The sequence below is a fragment of the Strigops habroptila genome, chromosome Z, assembly GCF_004027225.2.
Source record: "Strigops habroptila isolate Jane chromosome Z, bStrHab1.2.pri, whole genome shotgun sequence".
Classification (NCBI taxonomy): Eukaryota; Metazoa; Chordata; class Aves; order Psittaciformes; family Psittacidae; genus Strigops; species Strigops habroptila.
Window position 1 is genome coordinate 4,621,062 of NC_044302.2, and position 20,928 is coordinate 4,641,989.

General features: G+C 41.2%; 1 protein-coding gene across 1 annotated transcript in view; it reads right to left on the minus strand.

Annotated features, from left to right (window-relative positions):
• Positions 1–8,065: 8,065 nt before the first annotated feature.
• Positions 8,066–20,928, minus strand: part of CRISPLD2 (cysteine rich secretory protein LCCL domain containing 2) — a 29,084-nt gene continuing 16,221 nt past the window's right edge. Inside the window, exons 8-15 of the mRNA XM_030471263.1 lie at positions 19,942–20,002; positions 19,309–19,375; positions 18,209–18,339; positions 18,023–18,066; positions 17,022–17,094; positions 16,289–16,364; positions 11,606–11,739; positions 8,066–9,544 (exon numbers count right to left, since the gene is read on the minus strand). Coding sequence (XP_030327123.1) covers positions 9,490–9,544; positions 11,606–11,739; positions 16,289–16,364; positions 17,022–17,094; positions 18,023–18,066; positions 18,209–18,339; positions 19,309–19,375; positions 19,942–20,002 — 641 coding nt within the window. The 3' untranslated portion in view covers positions 8,066–9,489. The remainder of the gene's footprint in view (positions 9,545–11,605; positions 11,740–16,288; positions 16,365–17,021; positions 17,095–18,022; positions 18,067–18,208; positions 18,340–19,308; positions 19,376–19,941; positions 20,003–20,928) is intronic.

The following is a 20,928-nucleotide window of genomic DNA, read 5'->3' on the forward strand; positions in this document are numbered from 1 at the left end:
TGAAGTGTTACCTCAGCATTTTTGTATAATTTCAGCATCATTTCATCATCTTCCAGTTGAAACTATCCAGAGCAGGTCTGCAAGATGCAGACTTATCTCCTGCACCCCCCAAGACCCTCAGGCTAAGAGGAAAGAGAAAACAGGCTCCATGTGTACTTGCTGGCATCTTCATGCCAATACAGCTCTCAGTAACAAGTATTTTTCCTAGAGCCACAGTGTGCCTTTTCTCTTTGCATTGGATCAAATCTACGGTCAAAATATGAAGAAGAGCATCTATTCCCCATTCCCAGAAAGGGACTTCCACCTGCACTGCCATGTGCGACCAAAAAGCTACCACCGAGAGGTGCAGACCTTTAAGCTAATGTGTGTGCCAGTTAATGAATCAACTGCTCAGAGCAAAAAGCTCTCACAGAGTCCTTGCAAAGCTGGGATTTAGCTTAAAGGAGCTGAAGAACAAGAAGCAAGAAGTAATTTGGGACCACCTAAGTGGCAGCAGGCTTCCCGCCGCCGCGCTGGACCAGCCTTGGCAGGATGGGCTGCAGAGCCAGGGCACAGCATTGTGAAATTAGGCGCTGATGATGAGAACAAGTCATTGCTGGCAAAATGAAACACTGTTCTTTTGGGGAGGAAGAGGAAAATGTGCTTGTGGTGGTTCAAAGCATCGGGATAGCCTCACATCCTGACTTCCACTCACCCCTCTGTTTTTTGGGACTGGCTTTCGTTAAATGTCCAAGGCAGAACTGCCCTCAGATTTGACAAAAATCAGGTATTAATAAGACTCCAGTTTGTCTCTTTGTCATAGCCCCTTGCTCTTCATTCCTCCTTTTGTTCCATTCCTCCAAGAAAAGTCTTTCTCCTTCATAGTTCTCTCTGTTTTTCTTTTCAGTTAACACTCCTTTTCAATTAAAAAAATAAAATTGATCCACTCTTCATCCAGACACCACCTCATTCTCCACCATGAGAAGGTAAATGTCACTTTTACACCATGGGAAACTAACAACAAAAAAAAAAGAATCTAATTAAAATTCTCTGTTGATGTTTCATGCCAACAAATTTTTAAGAAGCCATGTTTTCAAACATGAAGAGAAATGACTGAAATAACTGCAATTTCACTTTTTAAAACTGATTTTTAATTTTTTATAATTTTGATCGGCAAAACCACTTCTCACTCGAAACTGCTTTGCTAGAAAAATGAGGAGTGGCTCCCACTCTGTTTTGCTTCTCAATGCAACAAAAGTGCTTTAGGGGATTGGGTGGTTGCATAAATTTTGCACAAACATGGTTGGATTTAGGTTGATTTTTTTTCCCAGAGGTCAGCCTGGCAATGAAATAAACCCCCTCATACATCATGAAGCATGGAGTCAAACCCTCCAATTCCCCAGGACTGCCCCACTACCGGCCCCTGGATGGGGAGCACTGCTCAACACCATCCCTGCCTGGGTCCCTTCGAGGCAATCTGTTCCCTCCTGGGACTTAGACGCCAACTGGCTTCACTGACCTCGGAGCAGCTCCAAGCCTGCATCTCAGACATGAAAGGTTGGCACACACAAGACAAAAAAATACCCAGAGAGGAACACATACCCAATTCTGTAATATTGCACATAAAAAAGACCTGCCTTACAGATCCTGCTAATATTTCTCTTCCCAATGTATGAATTATTAATATTTAGTATCTGTGACTCACTAATATTTACTTTAGGAAGTATTTTTATAAAGTTTGACTGGTTTTCTCGACGTAGGAGCTAATGGAGGCTCCTCTTGTTAACAGCCAGGGAGCCCACCCTGAACAAACTTTTCTGGTCACTGTTTAAACTGGACTGCTGCGCTCTTTTATGACACTGAACCTCTAACGCCGAGCACTGAGGCTGGCAGGGATCACTGCTGATGGGTCTGCTGAGATGCAGCTAATTTTAAATCTGGATCTCAAGGCAAAGGAAAAACCTCTCTTTTACTGGCAAAACTGTCACAGTCGAATGCTGTGTTCAGATTACGGGAAAAGGCTGTGAGAGAGCACACACAATCCCTTTTTTGGGCACTTGGCATTAATTTTATCTGAAGTCATGGATTATATAAGCGAAGAGCAGAGACCTCACACGAGTCTCTCCTGCGTCAGTGTGGGATACCCCATGGTGGGGCTGGGGACCCCCTCCACACCAAGCCCTCACCTGCTCATGGCAGAAAGGCCAGGGTTTGACCGCTTTTCCAGTAACTCTCCTCAAAAGAGGATCATAAGCATTTTCTGGAACTGCATCCTGAGGTGTCCACATCAACTGGAGTTGGCTTTTAAAGTCCTTTTCTTGGTCTAGACTTCGAGCTTATCAAAGCTTGAGTGTTTTCATAACTTTATTGCTCTTGTTAAAATGGTTGATGTCCAAGCAAGTTCCAGTTTAGTGCTTTAGATTTACAAAAATCACTGTTTCCTGACAAAGAGGCTGTTCCCCAGAAAAGCATTGGCCAGCAGTAGTCTTCTTAGCTCTGTGCATCTGTTTTGCTGCAACGGTTTAGGACAGCCTCACTTCACTAGTGTATTTGGAAAGGCAAATGCAGCCTGCTGAGCTGGCCTGCTGCCCTCAGACGTCTGAGATTGTTTCATGACTCTGCAGATGAAAAAGTTTCCATGGTCTTCATCTTCCCACCAAAAGCCTGTCCTCAGATGGTGCTACATGCCTGGCACTGGTATGAGATGCCTCTTCTGCATTTCAGCAGTTCATGCTGCTGTCCAAGAGCCAACACTCAGTTTGTGTTACTCTCCTCAGTGACATCCCTAGGGGGATGTCCTGAATCACCCCTTGCTAGCATTTCAGATGTGAATTTTTCCAGGATTCTCCCCAGTACTTTACCTCAGACATGGCAGGAGGTCCATAGGTCCATCTGCAAACACACCACAAAGTCCCATGGCCTTCATTTGTCTGATAGAACACCTATAGGGGAAAAAAATGTGAAGTTGGGAGAGCAATGACTAGTTTCTGTTATTTGAGTCCATACTAGCATGACACTGCACACCTTTACCTAAGCCACTTCTACTAGAAGGTCTCTATCTGTATCACCCATGGGATAATGTGAGCCCATGACTGTGCATGATCCCAGATCTTTATTCCAAGGATCCTTCTTCGTTTCTTGGGGATTGTTTTGTCTGTCGAGTCCCTCTCTTTGTTTCCTCCTAGACTCCCCATAGTTGGTTGTATACTTTTGGGGCAGTATGCACAGATCCAGGCATCACAGAGAACTTAGCATGAAGAAAAGCTGAAAGGTTTCTCACATCTTGCAGACCTTGTCCTTCTTTGCACATCAGATATTATATTTATCTCCTTGGCAACAGTGTAATGATTCTGACTTTTTAATCTCAATTGTGCCAAGTTACTGCCTTACTGGTTCCTCTCCATCTTTTATTATTCCTTGTATCTTTCCTTCCCTATTTTTGCAGACTGTTTCTCCAACATCCAACAGAGTTACTGGTGTGGTTTTGGAGCCTATTGCATTCATCTAAACCATATTTTGTTTACAAGCAAGTCAAGTGAGATAATACCAAAAACCCTTCTACAGTCAATCTTATTGGGATTTACCCTTTGTTTTTTTCACCTCACAAAGCCTATTAAGCTGGTAGAGAAGGATATTAGGCTGCTTTAAAGATTCATTTCTGTCAAACTTGTCCTCTGGCCCCTTGGCATAGTTCATAGATGGTATTTTCTTAAGCTTTCTAAAGTGCAAAAGATAGATAGGTGTGCAGAAACAAGTCTAGAAACAGCTACTGAAAAACAAAGCAAAACTTGAGAATATCAGTGTCAAACACCCCTTGGGACAGTGCACATGTTGGCAGGTCCTCCCTTTCTTGCGATCATAGTCATGAACAGCCGTTAATGCAGAGGAGCCCCATACCTGAGAGAAACAACATTTGCAAAGCATTCTGAAACACCAAATTTATTTTGCTAGCTTGTGCTCCCTTCTCCATTCAGCTATAATATTCCACCTGAGCCTCCTGACTTTTAGCTTGCTATAAATATCCTTGTATTCAATTTGACACTTAATAGCCTACAATGTGCTCAGCTATGCAGAAGAGGGTGAAGGAAACTGCATATAGCCCTTGCCTGCTCACATGGGATGAAGGGTGAGGAGCAAACACTGCAGAGAAGAGTGCCACATAAGGGAGACCTTGTCTGTTGATTTAACTCCATAACCCTATTTTAACCACTGTCAACAAGATATAAGGGTGGTTTCTGTTTGCACTGAGGCTTCTTTACACTGCTCTGTCCACACCCTAAAGTGGCATAAATGTCTTCTAAGTGCCTTAAAGTAAGTCCTTAGTATAAATAAGAACCAACCCCATCGTTTGCAAAATGGCTTTGAAAACATTGCTCGGGTGCATCCTATAAATGAATGTGAGTTTTTGGAAGAACACTCGTCCCAAGGCATGCCCATGCTATACATAGCCTCTGATGAGCTCAGCATGGAGTGAGGAGCAGGCGGCAGGAGGCAGAGCAACAAGCAACAAGACCTTTTCCTTAAACAGTGAGCAGGGAGAGGTCTGCAGCTTGCTGATCCCAGAGGATTACCGGCAACATAGGAAAACAGGGTTATCAGATCTGCCCTTTTGTAGACTGCTACCCTCACTGAGGTCCACATGGGTTTCTTTTTCCTTTCCCTTCTACTCTTGTTCAACTGCCCAGTTATTAAGTCCTCACCACTAAAGCATGAATCACACCTGCAGCTCGGAAGGGGAAATCAATCTTTCTCCTACCTCTTTGTGTTGTGCTCTAAGTCCTCATTTACCTGATCTGCATACCTGTTCTCCAGAAAGAAGGCGCAGTGTTGTGTGTGACGTTGTTCTCATGCAGCACTTTTTAGTTTTATTTCACCATTTTCTTGCTGACAAGCATAGCATAAAGGACATGGCTTGAGCAGGAGGAAACAACAGTTCACAAAACCAGAGCTAACATCAAAATGTCAGAAGGTAGCACAAAAAAATGGGATGTCAGCTTTAAATTTTAAGTGTTATGCTATTTTTCTCTCTAGGCCAACCAGGACCTAAATTTTGCCAGAGTATTTTGGGGCATTTTGTAGCACTAGCAAATAGGAACTCAAGTAACTCTTACAACTAATAGGATGTTCTAAGCAGCCTCATCATGACCATAAGCATTAGTATGAATATCCTTCCCTGCTTACTTTTAAGCTCTGCTTGTGAATATCTTCCTCAACACTTTCAGCAAGGGAGGTATTTTTGCATCAGTGAGAGTGGAGGAAAGCAAGCATGAACTAGACATTAGCAAGTTCAGATGGGCAGCTTGTAATTGTAGAAATCACTGGCAGCAGAATAAAGATGTCATCTGGTAAGTAAGTTCTTGGTTTGGGTTTTACAGACACATACTGTTCAACCATAACTGTATCAGGCCAGCTTAAGAGTAATGCAAACATCTTTGTGTTTTATCTTGGTCTTGTTGTAATGGAAAACATGAAATTTCATGGCCGCCTTGTCAATCAGGATTCCTTCCCATGGCTCAGTCCACATTTTTGGTCAAAAGCCATATGGTGCTTATTGCTTAGAGACTGAGTTGTAAAACTCATTACGATGGTTGCTCCTTTAACCAAGATGGTGTTGAATTACCATGAAACAATTTGATTTGTGGTGTTATTGGCAAGTATGAGCTTGGAGAAAATTTCAAGGGAAATTTAAGAAAAAAATAAAATGTGTACTTTTGCCTTCAAAAAATTAAGGGTACATGTAACAACAGCCTGGTCGGGTGAGGGGGAGTTCATCTCAGTTGTATTTTGCAGCACTACTGCATTAAACACTTTTTCCAAACACTTTTAATCATCTACTTCAGCACTTCTATTGCAGAGAGCTAAAGAGAGACACTGCTTTTCCCTTATTCTCAGGATGCTTCAGAAAAGGATACTTCTTATTCTAGATGGGGTAAAGGTTGGCTTTTAATGCCTGGACACTGAGCAGTTTTATTTATTTGTCCATGGAACAGACTCTGCACATCCCGATCTTGCTTAGGCTCTCCAAGGGATACTCGAGTCCCCAGGAGTAATCCCAAATAGCTTTTCTAAATACAACCCCAGCTCTGGCTGAGCATTAAAAACAAGGGAAGCATTCACTCTGGAAAGGTTTTATTTCACAAATAATTCAGAAATCAGAAGAAAATGGAGGGGAAGGGGAAAGATATTTTACAATTCTATATTTAAAAAAAAAAAAAATTGTAGTTTATAAACACACGGCCCCTTGAAAAACATGCAAAGGTACGTAAAAATTTACAAGAAACTTTTACACATTGGAAGTAAAATACATCATTTTTCATAGAAAAAAAGAAAAGCAACTCTATGAACTGGCCCTAAATATTTAGACTGCACAACCAAGTGGAGACTCCTCAATCAGGTGTTCGCTGAATGTCTTAAAATGAAGATATTGATGGAGCCAAAAGACCTGACAGGACACTGGCAACTGGGGAAGCACCATGCTTCAGCTTTCGCACTGGTTGTGTGTTCTGGAAGCTGGCTATGCTGAGCCAGATGCTGCAATGGCAGTGTCCGCATTGGCAGGCTTGGCTTCAAAACTAAATTCCTTGGAAAAGAACAACCAGGCAACATTGGCTTTGCCAGAGGTTTCACCAGACTCTTCAGTATGGCTATGCCTGGATGCTTCAAGTTGTCATGTTCTTACTAATCTGCTGGGCTGGCGTCTAAGGAGGAATGGATCTGGCGATATAAAGACATGCTGCACCTTTAAGCTGCATTGAAATATATTAGGCTGAGAAATGTTTTGGTATCAGAAATAAAATCAGTAAATATTTGGCTAAAAACTGGTACTGTCCCACCTACATATGAATAGCTAGCAAACATGATTGCAAGTAATTGATATATCATGACTGCCTTGGAGGACCTGATCGCCCCTAATTCTGGTGGAGGTATGTTTAAACTAATAGCACCCAGGACCTCGAATAATATTTGTGTAATAAGGTCACAATTTCTCTTTTGTGCAACAGATATAAAAATAAACAGATATAAACTTAAATTAACACCAGTTTCTAAAAATCCAAACCAGTTGGCTAAAGTTAAAAATACACCATTGTAACTTGAATTACGTATTTTAGGATATTTCTGTTGGAATAATAATTCTTCCCTCAACCCTTTTTCATCAGGTAGATATATCCCAAGCTGTTTGGATTTTTATGTGTTCACAATAATCCCCTGGGCTTTTCTGCAAGAGCCCTCACATTTCTTTCCATCATTTTAGAGCACACATAATTTATCACAGACAGCATGTTAGAGGTGGGATCCTATGTTACCATTGAGGTGTTTATGTGCTCTTGCAGTCCCTGTGAAGAATACCTGATTGCATCTCTTTTACTCTTTCCAATTCAATAGATAGCACTGTGGCTACCATTTGGCCCATGATGGTCCTAGATTCATGCTGCAGTATGTAATGGGCTTGAACCAGACCATGTATAGCGTAATTATTCACAGTGGGCAGAAACAGGGAAAGCCTTATCTCACTGCCAAGATCTCAAATGCTTCCAACCAGCAGCTTTTCTAAAATATGTTCCAGCTATTTTTAACACCAATTTACCTAGTAAGAAAGAAATAGTTCAGTTTTCCTATCTAAAGCAAATACGATACATCTTGGAAGATGATACTATATAAACTAAAAAACAAAGACAACACACAGAGTCATTTCTTTCTATCCCCCACAAAGCTAGGTTTTCTATGCAGCACTTTTGGAGACGATGCAAAGCAGCTTTTACAAAAGGTCTCTTTCCAAATTCAGATTTCACAGAGAAAGAAACCCCAATGGTGAGACAAACTGAGTGATAAATGTAATTTCCTTGCTGATTTCATGGCATTTACAGAATTAAAGATGTGCTTAATTATATAAACATTTTTGATCTGTGTTTTGAAAGAGCGTGAAGAGATGGCTTGTATGTCTGTCTAGATTAAAACAAACATGACCTGAGCATAAGAGCAGCTATGAGACATTTGCCAAATAGAGGGTAATATTTTCTCGTTTGTTATAAAATATCACAATCAAGTTATTGAGCAGAAGGATTATGCATTAACAAGAACTGAAGAATTAAAGTTTAAGTTGCCTTCTTATGACTAATGAAGTTACAACCAGATTTATGTTTGGACCAATTGTAAAAATTCATTTCCAATATAAAGCAGAGAATACTCTCCAGCCTTAAGAGAGCAAGTCATACTAGGCTCTTCTGTTGGCTTTGGAATCCAGTTGGGTGCATGTTGAGATGTAAATAACAAAATATGGAATAACATCGTTACAACACATCTGGACTTTGCAAAACCTATCATCCTGGCTATCAAATGCTCTTTGGTACAGCATTTACTCTGACAGTGGGGATCTGTTGGTTTCACAAATTGAAAGGGAAAAGTAAATCTAACCCAATTTATGTCATAACTTCAAAGTCTCAGAACTGCACACACCACAAAAAGCTTCACAAAGGGGAAGTGAACATGCTTCCTACAGCTGCACCCATTCCTAGCAGAAATAAGATTAACTTTATCACTATTTAACTACTACAGATAAAACAACCAGCACTGCTGTATAAAACAATACACTGCATTTAACTGAAATTTTATGTGAAATGACGTGTAGTATAGGATGAGATGTGCCAGCACAGGAGCCCCAATTCACTGACTTCTCATAGGTTGCCAGACTTGCAAAATACCTGTGAATGTTTGACCAGCAAACACTAAACTTGCTGTTTTGATTATCTGGTGGCCTTATTTTCTGCAGCAAGGCTCTCTGCCACCATTTCACACTTTACTAATATCCCCAAAAAACCTTGACATCCAACCGACAAGAACATCCTCTCCCCAAACGCGACACAATCATACAACATAGCCTAGCGTGATGCCCCAGCAGCCTTACACAGCAGTGCTGATGCATACCACCTCGTTGGGAAAAGACCAAATTTTCTCTTCTGTTGCACACAAAACATCATACATACACAAAACCTCTCTATCAAAGCCCAGTCTCTCCCCAAAAGATGCAACTTCTCAAACAGTTTCTCATTTCAAAGGATCCAGCACCTGGACAATCGCTCACTTCCAAGTCTGCTCAGCAGCGTGCACATCCTCACACCAGTTGCAGTAGATGCTTCGCACCCTAAAAATGCCTTCCAGGGCCAGGCCAAGATCCCTACGTCTAACATACATTAAGCTACTGTCATTCTGTGTAGCACACCTCTTGTAAATTGAAAGTTAGAACAGTTTATCATTGCTGAATGCCCCTAGAGAAACGAAAACATAAAAAGATACAACGCTGAACGGGTGTGATGAGATGCGAACAGCTGAGTCAGAACCTGGTGTCTTTTTTTTTTTGTCTTTTTTTTTTTTTTTTCCCCATTTTCTTTTTGAATTCCCTGAAAGAGATCAGCAAGGAGGGTACAGTCAGAGCTGACGCTGTCAGAGGAGCTTTCCTGTCTCTGGAGATCAACAGAGCACTCTCCAAAAGAGAACTGGACCTTCCTTGGGAATTTACTGCTTCACAGCAAAAATCCGGAAGGCGTTTCCATCAGCAGGATTCTTTAAGCTGGAGAAAAAGAAAGAAATTAAAAAGAAAAAATTAAAACCAGAACCCATGTAATGAACCTAATGCAGGCACTGCAGGACCCAAAGTGCAATAGACCTACAGGCAACTCCGAAATTCTTTGGGATGCACTGGTTCAGAACACTGGCTCTGTGCTGATGTGGCCCTACCAGAAGTGGTAGAAAGATAAACGACGGAAAAGAAGAGGCACAAATCCACAAGTTCACCTTTATGTTTTCAATCCAAATCTATAATGTGAATACCAACAAAAGGAGTGGGGAAGCAACAACTTCTCTTACAGAGCTAGCTTTTATCCAAGGAACACTGTGCTCCCATATGCAGAGATTCAGGCACGAAGAGGAAAGTTTTCCTAAAAAAACAATTGTCAAATAGGCTGGCAGGTTCCCAGGGCCTGTCTGGCCTGTCTCCTGGTACTGGCAATGGGAGCAGCCAGATCAGTGAACATTAAATGACAGTAAGTATGGGTATTAATTTTCAGTCTGCAGAGGTGTCCCCAACAGCTCTGACTCCAAGCTGCTGAGGTTGAATGTGTGCATGGGGACAAGGGTTTGTTTCTGTTCCCGGCCCTTATTTCTCCAGCCCTGCTGGGCTGCAAAACCCCAGGAAAAAGGTAAAATTTCATATTCCCTGCAAAATAAACATTCCAACAATGGTAAAGACTCAGTGAATCTTAAAGGCAATCTTTTCCCATACCTGTTTGGGTATGTATCTTTAGCAAAGGTTATTTACAGTGTCCTCAAGGGTAAAGATTTTTATCTTTGAAAAGCTATTTCACTGTCTAGTGGGCCTCACAGCATGAAGGTGCTCCTTATTGCTGAGTGTAAATAACATTTTCCAAATCTTCATGCTCATCCCTGCTGCGAGAACATCTTTGGTTTCCCTCACCTCCTAGATCAGCACCGGGTGCTCATATTGCATGTCACTGCTAATGATAGAGTTTATTCTTAGCTAGGGCAAAGTTTGCCATCCAAGTATAAAGTTGTCTGTTAGTAGATAAGATAAGTGAAAGCAAGACAGAGATAGAAGAAAATTCATGAACAGGAGGTTTGTCATCTAAATCCAATCCACCAGATTGCAGATCACAGAACTGCAAAACTCTGACCCTGATAGATCTACACTAAAGCAGCTCATATTTAACGCCTATAGCTTTCCTGTCTTAGTCTATTTTTATTTTCTGAGATGCTCTACAGCATTCTGGATTATCCATTATTAGAATAAAACCAGCAAACTTGTTTGGATTTCTTATAGTAATTATAAAAGAGGAACTACACAGAACAGAGAGCGCCGTGTAAGTAGTGACCAAAACCACCCATAATAGTGGGAAATTCTATGTTTGCAAAGACAGCCTTGAGAAATCAGTACCATCACACCAATGTCTGATAAAATACATCACAGACTGAAACTGAAGTTTCAAATTAGAAAGGACTGAATAAACTGCGACTTAATCGTTGTGATCATCTGGAGTTGCAGGGTTATGGAAGCACTGATTTGCAACTGTTCACTGAAAACAGCAAGGCTGGCCCAAAAGAAACTACAAAAAAATTACAAGGGTGGTAAATCCATCTTCAAAAACTGTTTGATCATCTCTTAAGAAGTTAATTAATCTATGCTTCTTTCAGAGAGAATAGAGGAAATTACTTAACAAATACAAATGCATCCCACACCCTAAATTTGATTGGAAATCCCAATTAGAAGGGTCAAAGCATGGTTCAGGCTGAAAGCTGCAGAAATATCCATGTTTATCTTTTAACGTGTTAAACACACACCCCAAAATGTATTAATATGGACTCGTACTATAATAAAATAAAACAAAGCTTAACAATATTTCATAAGTTTCACACCAATGTGAAAGCAGCTCCTCACTTGCGGAAGGTAAGAACAGGACAACACGCTCTATTTGTTTGGGTCTTAAAATTCACAGTGACACTGTTAAGTCATGTACTTCCAATACACCAACCTTTCTAGCTGATATCTGCCGACTTTGACTTACAAGTGAACATGCAGTTGAGAATAAGAGGAAAGTACAAAGGAAAAAAATCCCACCTCTCAGACTGGACTCCGTTCTTTAGGGAGCCAACATAACTTTTCTTCTTTTCTACAGGCATCACATCCACAAAACCACCTCTTTCATCTGGAATGACTCCTGCATGCACAGCAGTTTTGCAGATACTGGAGCTCTGAAAAATAATTAGTTATTTTCACTTACAGTCTATATTTCATACCTGGAGTTTTACCATCTCCATAAACATGGAGGTACGAACACATATATGTCGTAAGCCCTGGCTGCAAGATCCAGCACCGCTGTAGAATACAAGCAGCCTTTCCACCACTCCCATCTGTACTAGAGCTGCACCTGGGAGGTTATCCAAGGCCAAAGCTGAATCGAGGACAACTCTACAGCTGGTGCCTCCTGGGTCTGCACTAGAGAAACTGCCGTGGTGAAAGTCTTTGTCAGTGACAAGCCACTTCAGCGAAGTTTATTCACCCAATTGTTTGAAAAGCAGATACTTTTCCTGAATTGAGGTAGATGACCACCAATTATCAAGGACAGTTCACATCCTTCTTTCTAGGAAAAACAGAAGGGCTGTACCCACTGAGTGTTTTTTGGACAAGCATTACCTGGTAAGACACTATCAAGTATGAAGGCAGAATAACAATTCTGAAAAGACTGAAGCCTCTCTGTTGTACATCATGCAATTATCCTGCTCTCCAAGATATGCAGAGTCAGAAGAGCTGGAGGAACACAAATTACTAACAAGTGATGACTAAGCTCCCAAAGCATCCTCAAAAAGGGAGCAAAAGCAGAGAAGGCTGAGACGTAATATAAACTTGGCCATTAACTCTCTAGAAGATTTATATACAGCAAGCTGGAATAACAAAAAGCAAAACCCAGCTTTGCATGGGGAACTGCAGCAGGTGAAAATCCCAACCACATAAACTCCCTGATCTCTAAAAATCAGAGTACCACAAAACCAGTGCCAAGGGCAAACGCTCCCGTTGCGTAGGTATGATACAGATTGTGCTGTTTCATTCTCACAGCCATATATGGCAGATTTGCCTTGTCCCCTATGTATTTATCATTTTGAATGGCCTATCTCTTGGCAAGTCTCTGAGTTTTGAGTGCCAATTTGGTATTTTGCTTCTATATATGGTGAAGGGAGCAAGGGAACACTGCGTTTGGAAGCTATGCTTTGAATTTGCCCTAGTATGTGGTGGGAAATCTGTAAATCTAAAATAGGCTCATAAAATTAAACTGTCCTGAATCAATTCGCAACACTCTCCACTGGGAGACATCTTAAAAAATGTTCTTTTCAAGGCATTCCTGTTTGTTTCCAGGACTTGCTGTTCTGCCGGTTACTCAAAGCTTTGACCAACAGGCTTTTTATTGCTTTTCCCCAAACCTCCTCTTATCACTCTGTTGGATTACAGCCCTCTCATATCCCAGGCCCGGCCACTCTTTGATGAATTGATTGCAAAGCTTTTGGAAGATGAGACATTACAAGAATAAGGCCTTCCCCTCAAATTCAGAAGTACAACAGCTGTATGGACAATGCAACAGCTTTCCATGTCATAGCCCCTTGGGATGCTCTGGGAGCATTTCCTGATGAAGTGGACTCTGGGGCATACCCCATAAAATGACAATAGTTTTTATAGTGGGCCATTAGCAATAGTCTATGACTATGAGTTTAATCACCCATAATTTCCTCATTAGTGTGACTGGTTTAATCATTAAGTTCCATATCTCCTGAGAGCTGAGCCACTACACTTGGTTTGCTCTGGTGATAAACGCCTGCCTCGTTATGTAGGTGATCTATCCTCCTCCAACTAATTGCTGCACAACTCTGGATAAAAGACCTTATCTCGAGAGCAGAGAGTTGTTTTCTATCCTGGCTCCATAGAGTTCCTGAGCAATAAATGGGGATGGGTTTCCCTTACAGTCTTATGGCACACTAGGAGCCAGGCAAAGTGTCAAGTAACAGTGTCTTGTGAAACTTAAAAGCTCTTTTACAGTCTTGATAAAGACCCTTTTACCAAGACACAGCTCCAGCATCACCCTAGAACTAGTCCTGTCCACATTAGCAAGAGATGAGTTTTATTTCCTAGGCAAAATCACATGTTCATAGATCATTATGGTTTTTGATTTCCCCCTGCCATTTACATGGCAGTGTAAAGAGCTTTGCTGCAATGTACCGCCAGGGAAAAGAGGCAACAAATTTTCTGTTCCTCAGCCAGCTGCTTCTCACTACTAGTTTCAGCACTGTGAGGATCCTGGATGTGTTCCCCTCGTGCTGCTTCAATCTGCAAACCCTGAATGCAGGCAACAATTCAGTTCTCAAAGAGGTGTAATGCCATTCAGTGGAACAACCTGGGATTTGGGTATCAGCTTTTCCCATAACATATTTTCTTGCACTTTATTCATTTACCACCAGATTTAAGGCTCCTCTGTGTCCCTGTTTCAGTCTTACTAATTTCACCATGAACAATTTCCTGCACTGCTTTGCAATATCTCTTTGTGCTTTAAGCCACCGGGGTACCCAGGAGATAACCTTATAAACACACAATCCAAGATAATTTTATAACAATGAGTAAAAAAACCTCGACCATAATTAATTTAAAATGGGTAAAAATCCCTTAACACAAACCAAGATAGTGGCTTCTATGCCCCCTTGAATAAAAATTAGAATTATACTACAAAAACTGCCAATTCTTCATGTCACAGCTTTGTTCTTCATGGCAAAACAAACTTTCACATGCCTTCCTGGGATCATGTAAATGTGAATGTTACCTCAAGCCAAAAGTGGAGTCAATCACGTAATTACACAGACTGACAAAGCATTTTGCTGTCACAGCTTGGACTATCAGGAGCATTTAACAAGTCAACTTTTCAGAAAAGGTGCTAAAAGGCCAGAGGGCACCTTGCAGGAAGTGCAGGCAGGAAATGGGGCAAAATGCTTCATTTTCTGTTAGATAACTTATTTAAGAAGGCACACTCAGAGCACAAGTCCCTCCAGGGCCATGAAGGTGCCACTCCACACATGAAGCCAAAGAGCCCTCCCAGAAGACTAGCACTTGTCTCATCCAGTTTATTGCCTGTTTTAATCATTCCTCAGCTGCAGGCTCGGGTTAATTCACAGCATCCCCTCCTGGAGAGCATCCTGCACAGCCCATGATTCCTGGGAAAAGCCTTTGCCCAAATTCTTCCTGCTCATCATGTGTGTTTCTCTCAGCTTTCCTGCCTGGGCATTTCTCAGCATCAAAACCTCTCCCTTTGTAGCATGTTTCACAGCCACTTCAAACTCTTTTTTTCCCAGCTGGTTTAACCTGCTTTGCTACCAACCTTTCACTCTCATAAAAACCTAAACGTTTTCCTTATTACACCCACATCACTCCACTAGTACAGCAGTCCAGAAAAGTTTAACCAAACCTTCTAGAAAAGTAGCCAAATACTTTTTCTGTTTTACTTTTCTCCCAAATCACAGTCCATGCCCCCATTTATAAAACAATACCCAGGGGGTATGGTAGGAGCTTGCGATTCATTAAAGGACGCTAATCCTTTTGCGTCAGTGAAAATCAGGAAACAATGCCAGTTTGGGATGCTGGTCCTAACACCTTTGTAATCATGGGCCCTGTTCTTTTGGGGGTAATCTGAGGTAGTTGTGTCCTCAGTAAAAAAGAGAAAGCTATTTCCCATTTCCTGCATGTCGGAGCATGCAGAGAGGCAAGTACCGCGGGGTGGCAGCTGCCTGATGAATTTGCATGTGAGCTAGTCCAGGCTAACCTGTTTGTACAGCTCTACCTTTAAAGAAATTGGTCTCAAGTGAAATAAGAAATAGCTTAGTTTTGTTTTTTAAATCGCTTTCAAAATTGCTTGCCCCAAACTATTGTCTGATTTCTGCAGGATGTTTTTTTCTCACGAGTCTTCAAAGCTCCACGATGACCCCAAGCTGGGGGTCCCCATTCTGCCAACTGCTTCCCCCCAGGCCTTCAAAAAGCACTTTCCTACAGGCTACACACCAGCCTGGGGGCTGGAATTTCTAAACACAACCTCCAATGAAAAAAGAAACAAAAAAAAAAAAAAAAAAAAAAAGGGAAAAACAAAATAAAAAGAGGCACTTGCAAGTGGAAAAATGTCAAAACCCATTTTTTAGAGGCCTAATATTAAGAGATTTCAAAAAAATAACTCTTTGCCCAGTTTTAGCATCAAGTCTCTGCTCATCCCCATGACCAGAGTTTAGAAAAACAAACCAATAAAACCAACTTGCATGCTTTCTTTCCACTGATCTGTGCTGCGTCCCCACTGCTTAAAAACGCTGTTCAGCTCCCAGAAAGAGGAGGACAAGGGAGGGGGAAGGAGGCCTATTTTTGTCAACTGATATAGTGTGGCAGTATATAATAAAAGCCTTTTGGCACTCATCTGTAGATCCCAAAACACTTTGCAAAGACGGACAAGTACTACCTCGGCTTCATAGCCATAGCCCATAAGGCACAGAGCAGTTAAGTGACTTGCCCAAGTCCTTAAGAATAAGTCAGAGTTGAAGAGTGGAAGGGCTGCCCAAGCCCATTGACCTCAGTCTGGTGGTGTAGCTGTTGGTGCTGCTTCTTCCTTCATCCCCACATTTCAATCACCATGGAGGGTTTGACTATCTCCCTTAAATCGCAGAGTGTGACCCAGGTTCTACAATACCTCACGATACATGGGGGCATCAGGGCAAGGAGCATACTCACATCTGCATAAACGTTTGTGCCAAACACTGGTGCCCAGTATGATGGCTCGTCCTTACAGTGGGCTGGGCAATAAATCCTAGAAAACAATTTATTCATATTTATTCTCTATATCAAGGCTCAACAGGAAAGCAAGCTGCATTCTTGGGAGGTTTCAAGTGCCCACATCTGGTCTGCAGGTGGCAACAGTGAATTCAATTATTCGTTCCCCTGAGATGACATTTGGTAGTTACTGCAGAACTGCAAATAGAGGGGTTTAGACCAGTAAAAGAGGGATTGGTCTTTTATGACATTTTCAATAGGGAGTACTTCTCTTTTTACACAATGCTTTGTATGTAATTATTTGCATGTGTTTGTGCTCACTACTGATACCTGCACAAAGCAGCTTTCTAGAACAAATATCATCCATATTCTAAGACAGAAAGGAAAACCAAATCCAAAAACCAGGAAGTGCTAGAGAACAAAGGTAGGGTGCTAAGTCCCATGCATTTACAGAGAGGTGTGCTGAAATGGGATCTCATAGCCTGAATTACATGTTAATGAAGCAGTCTGAAAATTGACATGAAAAACACAGTGACAGGAGGAAACACTCGTTCCCAACCTACTCCTCCAGTTCATGGTAAAATCTGCTCCATTCCCCCTAGCCCTCAGATTTGGGGACCTCAGCATCCTTCATTAAGCTGTCCCTCCTCTGAGAAGAGCAGGTTTAAGTGGAACATAAATGGCCTTGTGTTACCTTGGGCAATGGGTTGCCGGCTTTTTGAACTGGCACAGCTCAGCTACAGTAGTATAGCAATCCAGCGTCTGTGCTGCAGGGATAAATATGGAAAGGCAAATCACTAGACCTAATAAATAGCTCAGACATCTGCAGAAAACACAAGTCAGTCACGCAACACATCTGGTGAGACCCATGTCCAGCTGAGGGCACCAAGAGGAAAACTGCTCACTCCTCTACCAGTGGCATGCATCCAGGAGACGGCTGACCAGCTCTCCAGCAGAAATCCTCCTACCATACTACAATGTGGCCTTAAAAAGGCCACAGCTTTCAAAAGGGAAAAGCAGCTGATCCACAGCATGGTGTATTTTTACTACAGCTCCGGACGTGGAGTCCAAATAACCTGACACCTACAGTTTTCCCTGAAAGTAGCTCAAGTGGATCTAGTCAAAGTGATGTTTATATATAGGAGGAAGAGGCATTATTCAAAGATATTCAGAAAGTAGGAATTGTTTAAAAAGTAGAACTCCACAGTATTTGTTTATATGTTCATAATAAATACGATGACTTGCTGTTATAAACTGACTATGTATGTATTGTGTGTTTCGTTATACTACTGCACTGTTAGATTAGGTACCATCTTTTTCAGGTTTTTTAGTCTTCACACTAGACTGAAGCTTTCATATGAGGATGGGTCGTCTTCCACCACTTTACTATCAGCAGCTTGTGACACTGCAGCTGATGTTTGGACCGATTGTGATCCATCACCAGGAGATGCTGCTGGAAATGACCCATTAGCATCTTTTTCTGTACTGTCCTCTGAGATCCCTACAGAAAAATGAGATGGTTGATGGTGGAATTGCCCATAGTCGGTGATGGATCACCATTCTGGGGTTTAGTTTTGGTACTGAATCATTTGACATGGCCACTTAAAATGAAAAAGAGCACTATAAGGAATAATATTTTGAAGCATCCCCTAAAACTCTAGCAATAAGGGTTTGTTATCAACAGTTAAAACTTACTTGTGACTTTGGAAACCATGAATGCATTCGAAGGCTTGCTTTTCCTGAAAGACAAGAGAACATTTGTTAAAAACATAAGCATACTAGAATTACTCAAATCACTGTGTCTACATTTGAGTAAAAAGGATAACTGAACATCTGTTAATATTTAAAGCAAAAACAAAAACGTTTTCATGAAGGTAGTACCTAAATGACTCCACGCCATTCCGGGTAGACTTCACAAAAGCCGGTGTCCTCCCCTTCCTCGTGATATCAACCAGTCCTCCTTTATTATCCAGGGTGCCATAATGAATTGCAGCACGACAGATGCTTGATGACTAACAAGAGCACAAACACAAATAACATGTGAAATAAATCTCATTCACAGAGAAACGCTGACCAACCGCTGTGCAAAAAAAAATGAAGAAGAAATGAAACCACCACCAAAGTGCCAAATGGAAAATAAGCTGAGTACACCCCTTTGGAATCTGGTTGTTAAATCTTACTCTCCCAACACAGCCTTATTCTTTTTTTATTATTACTATTATTTTAAGCACTGCCTGCTTGAATGGCAAGCTTTTTTGAATAACAAAACCTGACATTTAGATACAATTTAGAAGAAAAGCAGCATTGGAAATAAGTGACCAGTATGAAATATTTCCAGCTCTCAAGAAAATACTCAAACCCAAAATATTTATGCTGAAACCACTTGGATGAGGTGGCTGTCTGCAATCACAGGAGTTTCAGGGCAAAGATGTATCATGGGCGATGCAGTCATGCACCAACAGCGAGAATGGGGAAAGCAAACATGCTTTTACACAAACCCCCTTTTATCTTTAACCTTCCTTCACCCCAAAACTAGTTTTGATGGGAAAATAGTGCCATGCTTTATTTATAAATTATCCTGCTAATTCAAGATCCAAGAAATCTGCCCAAAATATTATTTAGTTACAACATTTAGTGGTGTTTTTCGTATAAAGTTTCTGTTCAGCATGACAGTTGCCCACACTAAAGAAGAGACCTTTGTAAGAGCTGTCTATTGATCCCCATCCCTCACTTTCCATGGGTTTCGTTGAAAATTAAGGGCATAAAATCACGTCTGGAATCACTTTGCCTTTCCAGACTGCCTCTTTTTTTCATCACTAAGATGAGGAAAACACAGATAATCGTTATTAGCACCATTTTACAGCACCACAATTGGAGAATCTGAAAAGCCAAATTACGCTAGAATTGTTGGCATTTCCCATTTCTGCTATTCCCACTAACTCCTCACAAATTACACCTATGAGCTATTAAAAGGTACTTACACTTTCATAATAAAATGTTCCAAAGATCTTTCCCTTACTGTACAAGCAGCCAGCTGGGCACAAATACCTAGTAAAGATATATATCTTTGAGGGTGGCGAAAAAACAATTCAAGAAAAACAGACTTTGACTCTATTTCATTTAATAGTCATTCCATTCATTTCACGTAACTCTTCCATTTAAAAACAAGATTGCAAAATAGCTACTTTTTAAAACAGTTTCTCCATCCTCCTTAAAATCTCGACCAATATTTAGATTCTGTGGATTTGGGTTTTCTCCAAGTGATAAACTGTCCTGTTCTTTGCAGAAACCTTAACCAGAAGTTCTTGACTGGCTGGGAGGGGACAAGCTATGAATTATTGGTCTGGCTTGGAGAGCGGTGGAATGTATGAAAAAGGCTCAGAAAGGGACACTGCCAAAATTTATTAAATTATTTTGGATACCTGAAATTGTGGGTAATCGAGGCTGAATAAAAAACTGAGTCATGTTATTGCTGGGGTTGGCTGAAGGCTGTATTTTTTAGGAGATCTACCTAGCTAGTCACAAAAATGTACATACTCTATGTTTGCAAAAACTGGACAATTTTTAAGCTACTTTTTCCTGTAGCATTCCAAGATATATCAATAAAACCCTACCTGTTGCATGTTGAACCTCTGCATTTGTCTCTCATCTTGGTTTCACATGTTATGACTTGTGCTGAGGAGAAAACATAAAATAAGTAAGTATTTTAGAAAGCAAAGAGGTTGCTCTCGAGCTATGGAGATGAGCAACCACCATGAATCTTCCCTGGAGGTCTTTGGTGCAGCACGGTAAAACCTTAGTACAGAAGAACCCAGCCTGGAGCATTTCATGCCTCTTTAGCCCTTCACCTGAGACAGGTGTCTTTGGAAATATGAACAAGGAAGAAACACCTGACAGCTGAAGGCTTTGATTTACAGCCTCAGGTCTGCATGCCAGAGCTCTCATACTCTCTATTTAATTACAGACTCCTGAGATGCCGGAAGATAGACTTGAAAAAGGATGCATTGGCTTGCCTCACCTTGTTTTCACAATAAGCCTCTTTTAATTAACAGCAGGTAGAAAACAATTGAGGAAGTACTACCAGATCCACAGATAACTTCAGAAATCTTCCCGAGCAATAAATAAAACGGAAACAAATTAAAAAACCCAGAAAAGCTGCAAGGGGGGTAGGTGCTGAGTGTGAAGTATTGTAAATGGGAAATAAAACCAGTATGTCCTAAATTGATTATGGATGGGAGAACTTTTGGTTCATTGATACTTCCTTGAGACAGCTTAACAGAACAAATAACTATTGCAGATTATATGCAGAAGGCACGAGTGGCTTTTGAAAGCTTTGCTTCCCATTTCTGGCAGGCTTCTGTTATAATGAACAGTGAATTTTCACATACATTTCCTCTCCCTTCACTTAAACATCCTCCCAGTTAATTTCACCTGAGTTTCCTTGTAGAAGCATAGAATCATGGAATAGTTAGGGTTAGAAAGGCCCTTAAGATCATCTAGTTCCAACCCTGCTGACATGGGCAGGGACACCTTACACTAGACCATGTTGCCCAAAGTCCTCATGACTTTCTACACCTTTTCCCATAGAGGTACTTTAAGAC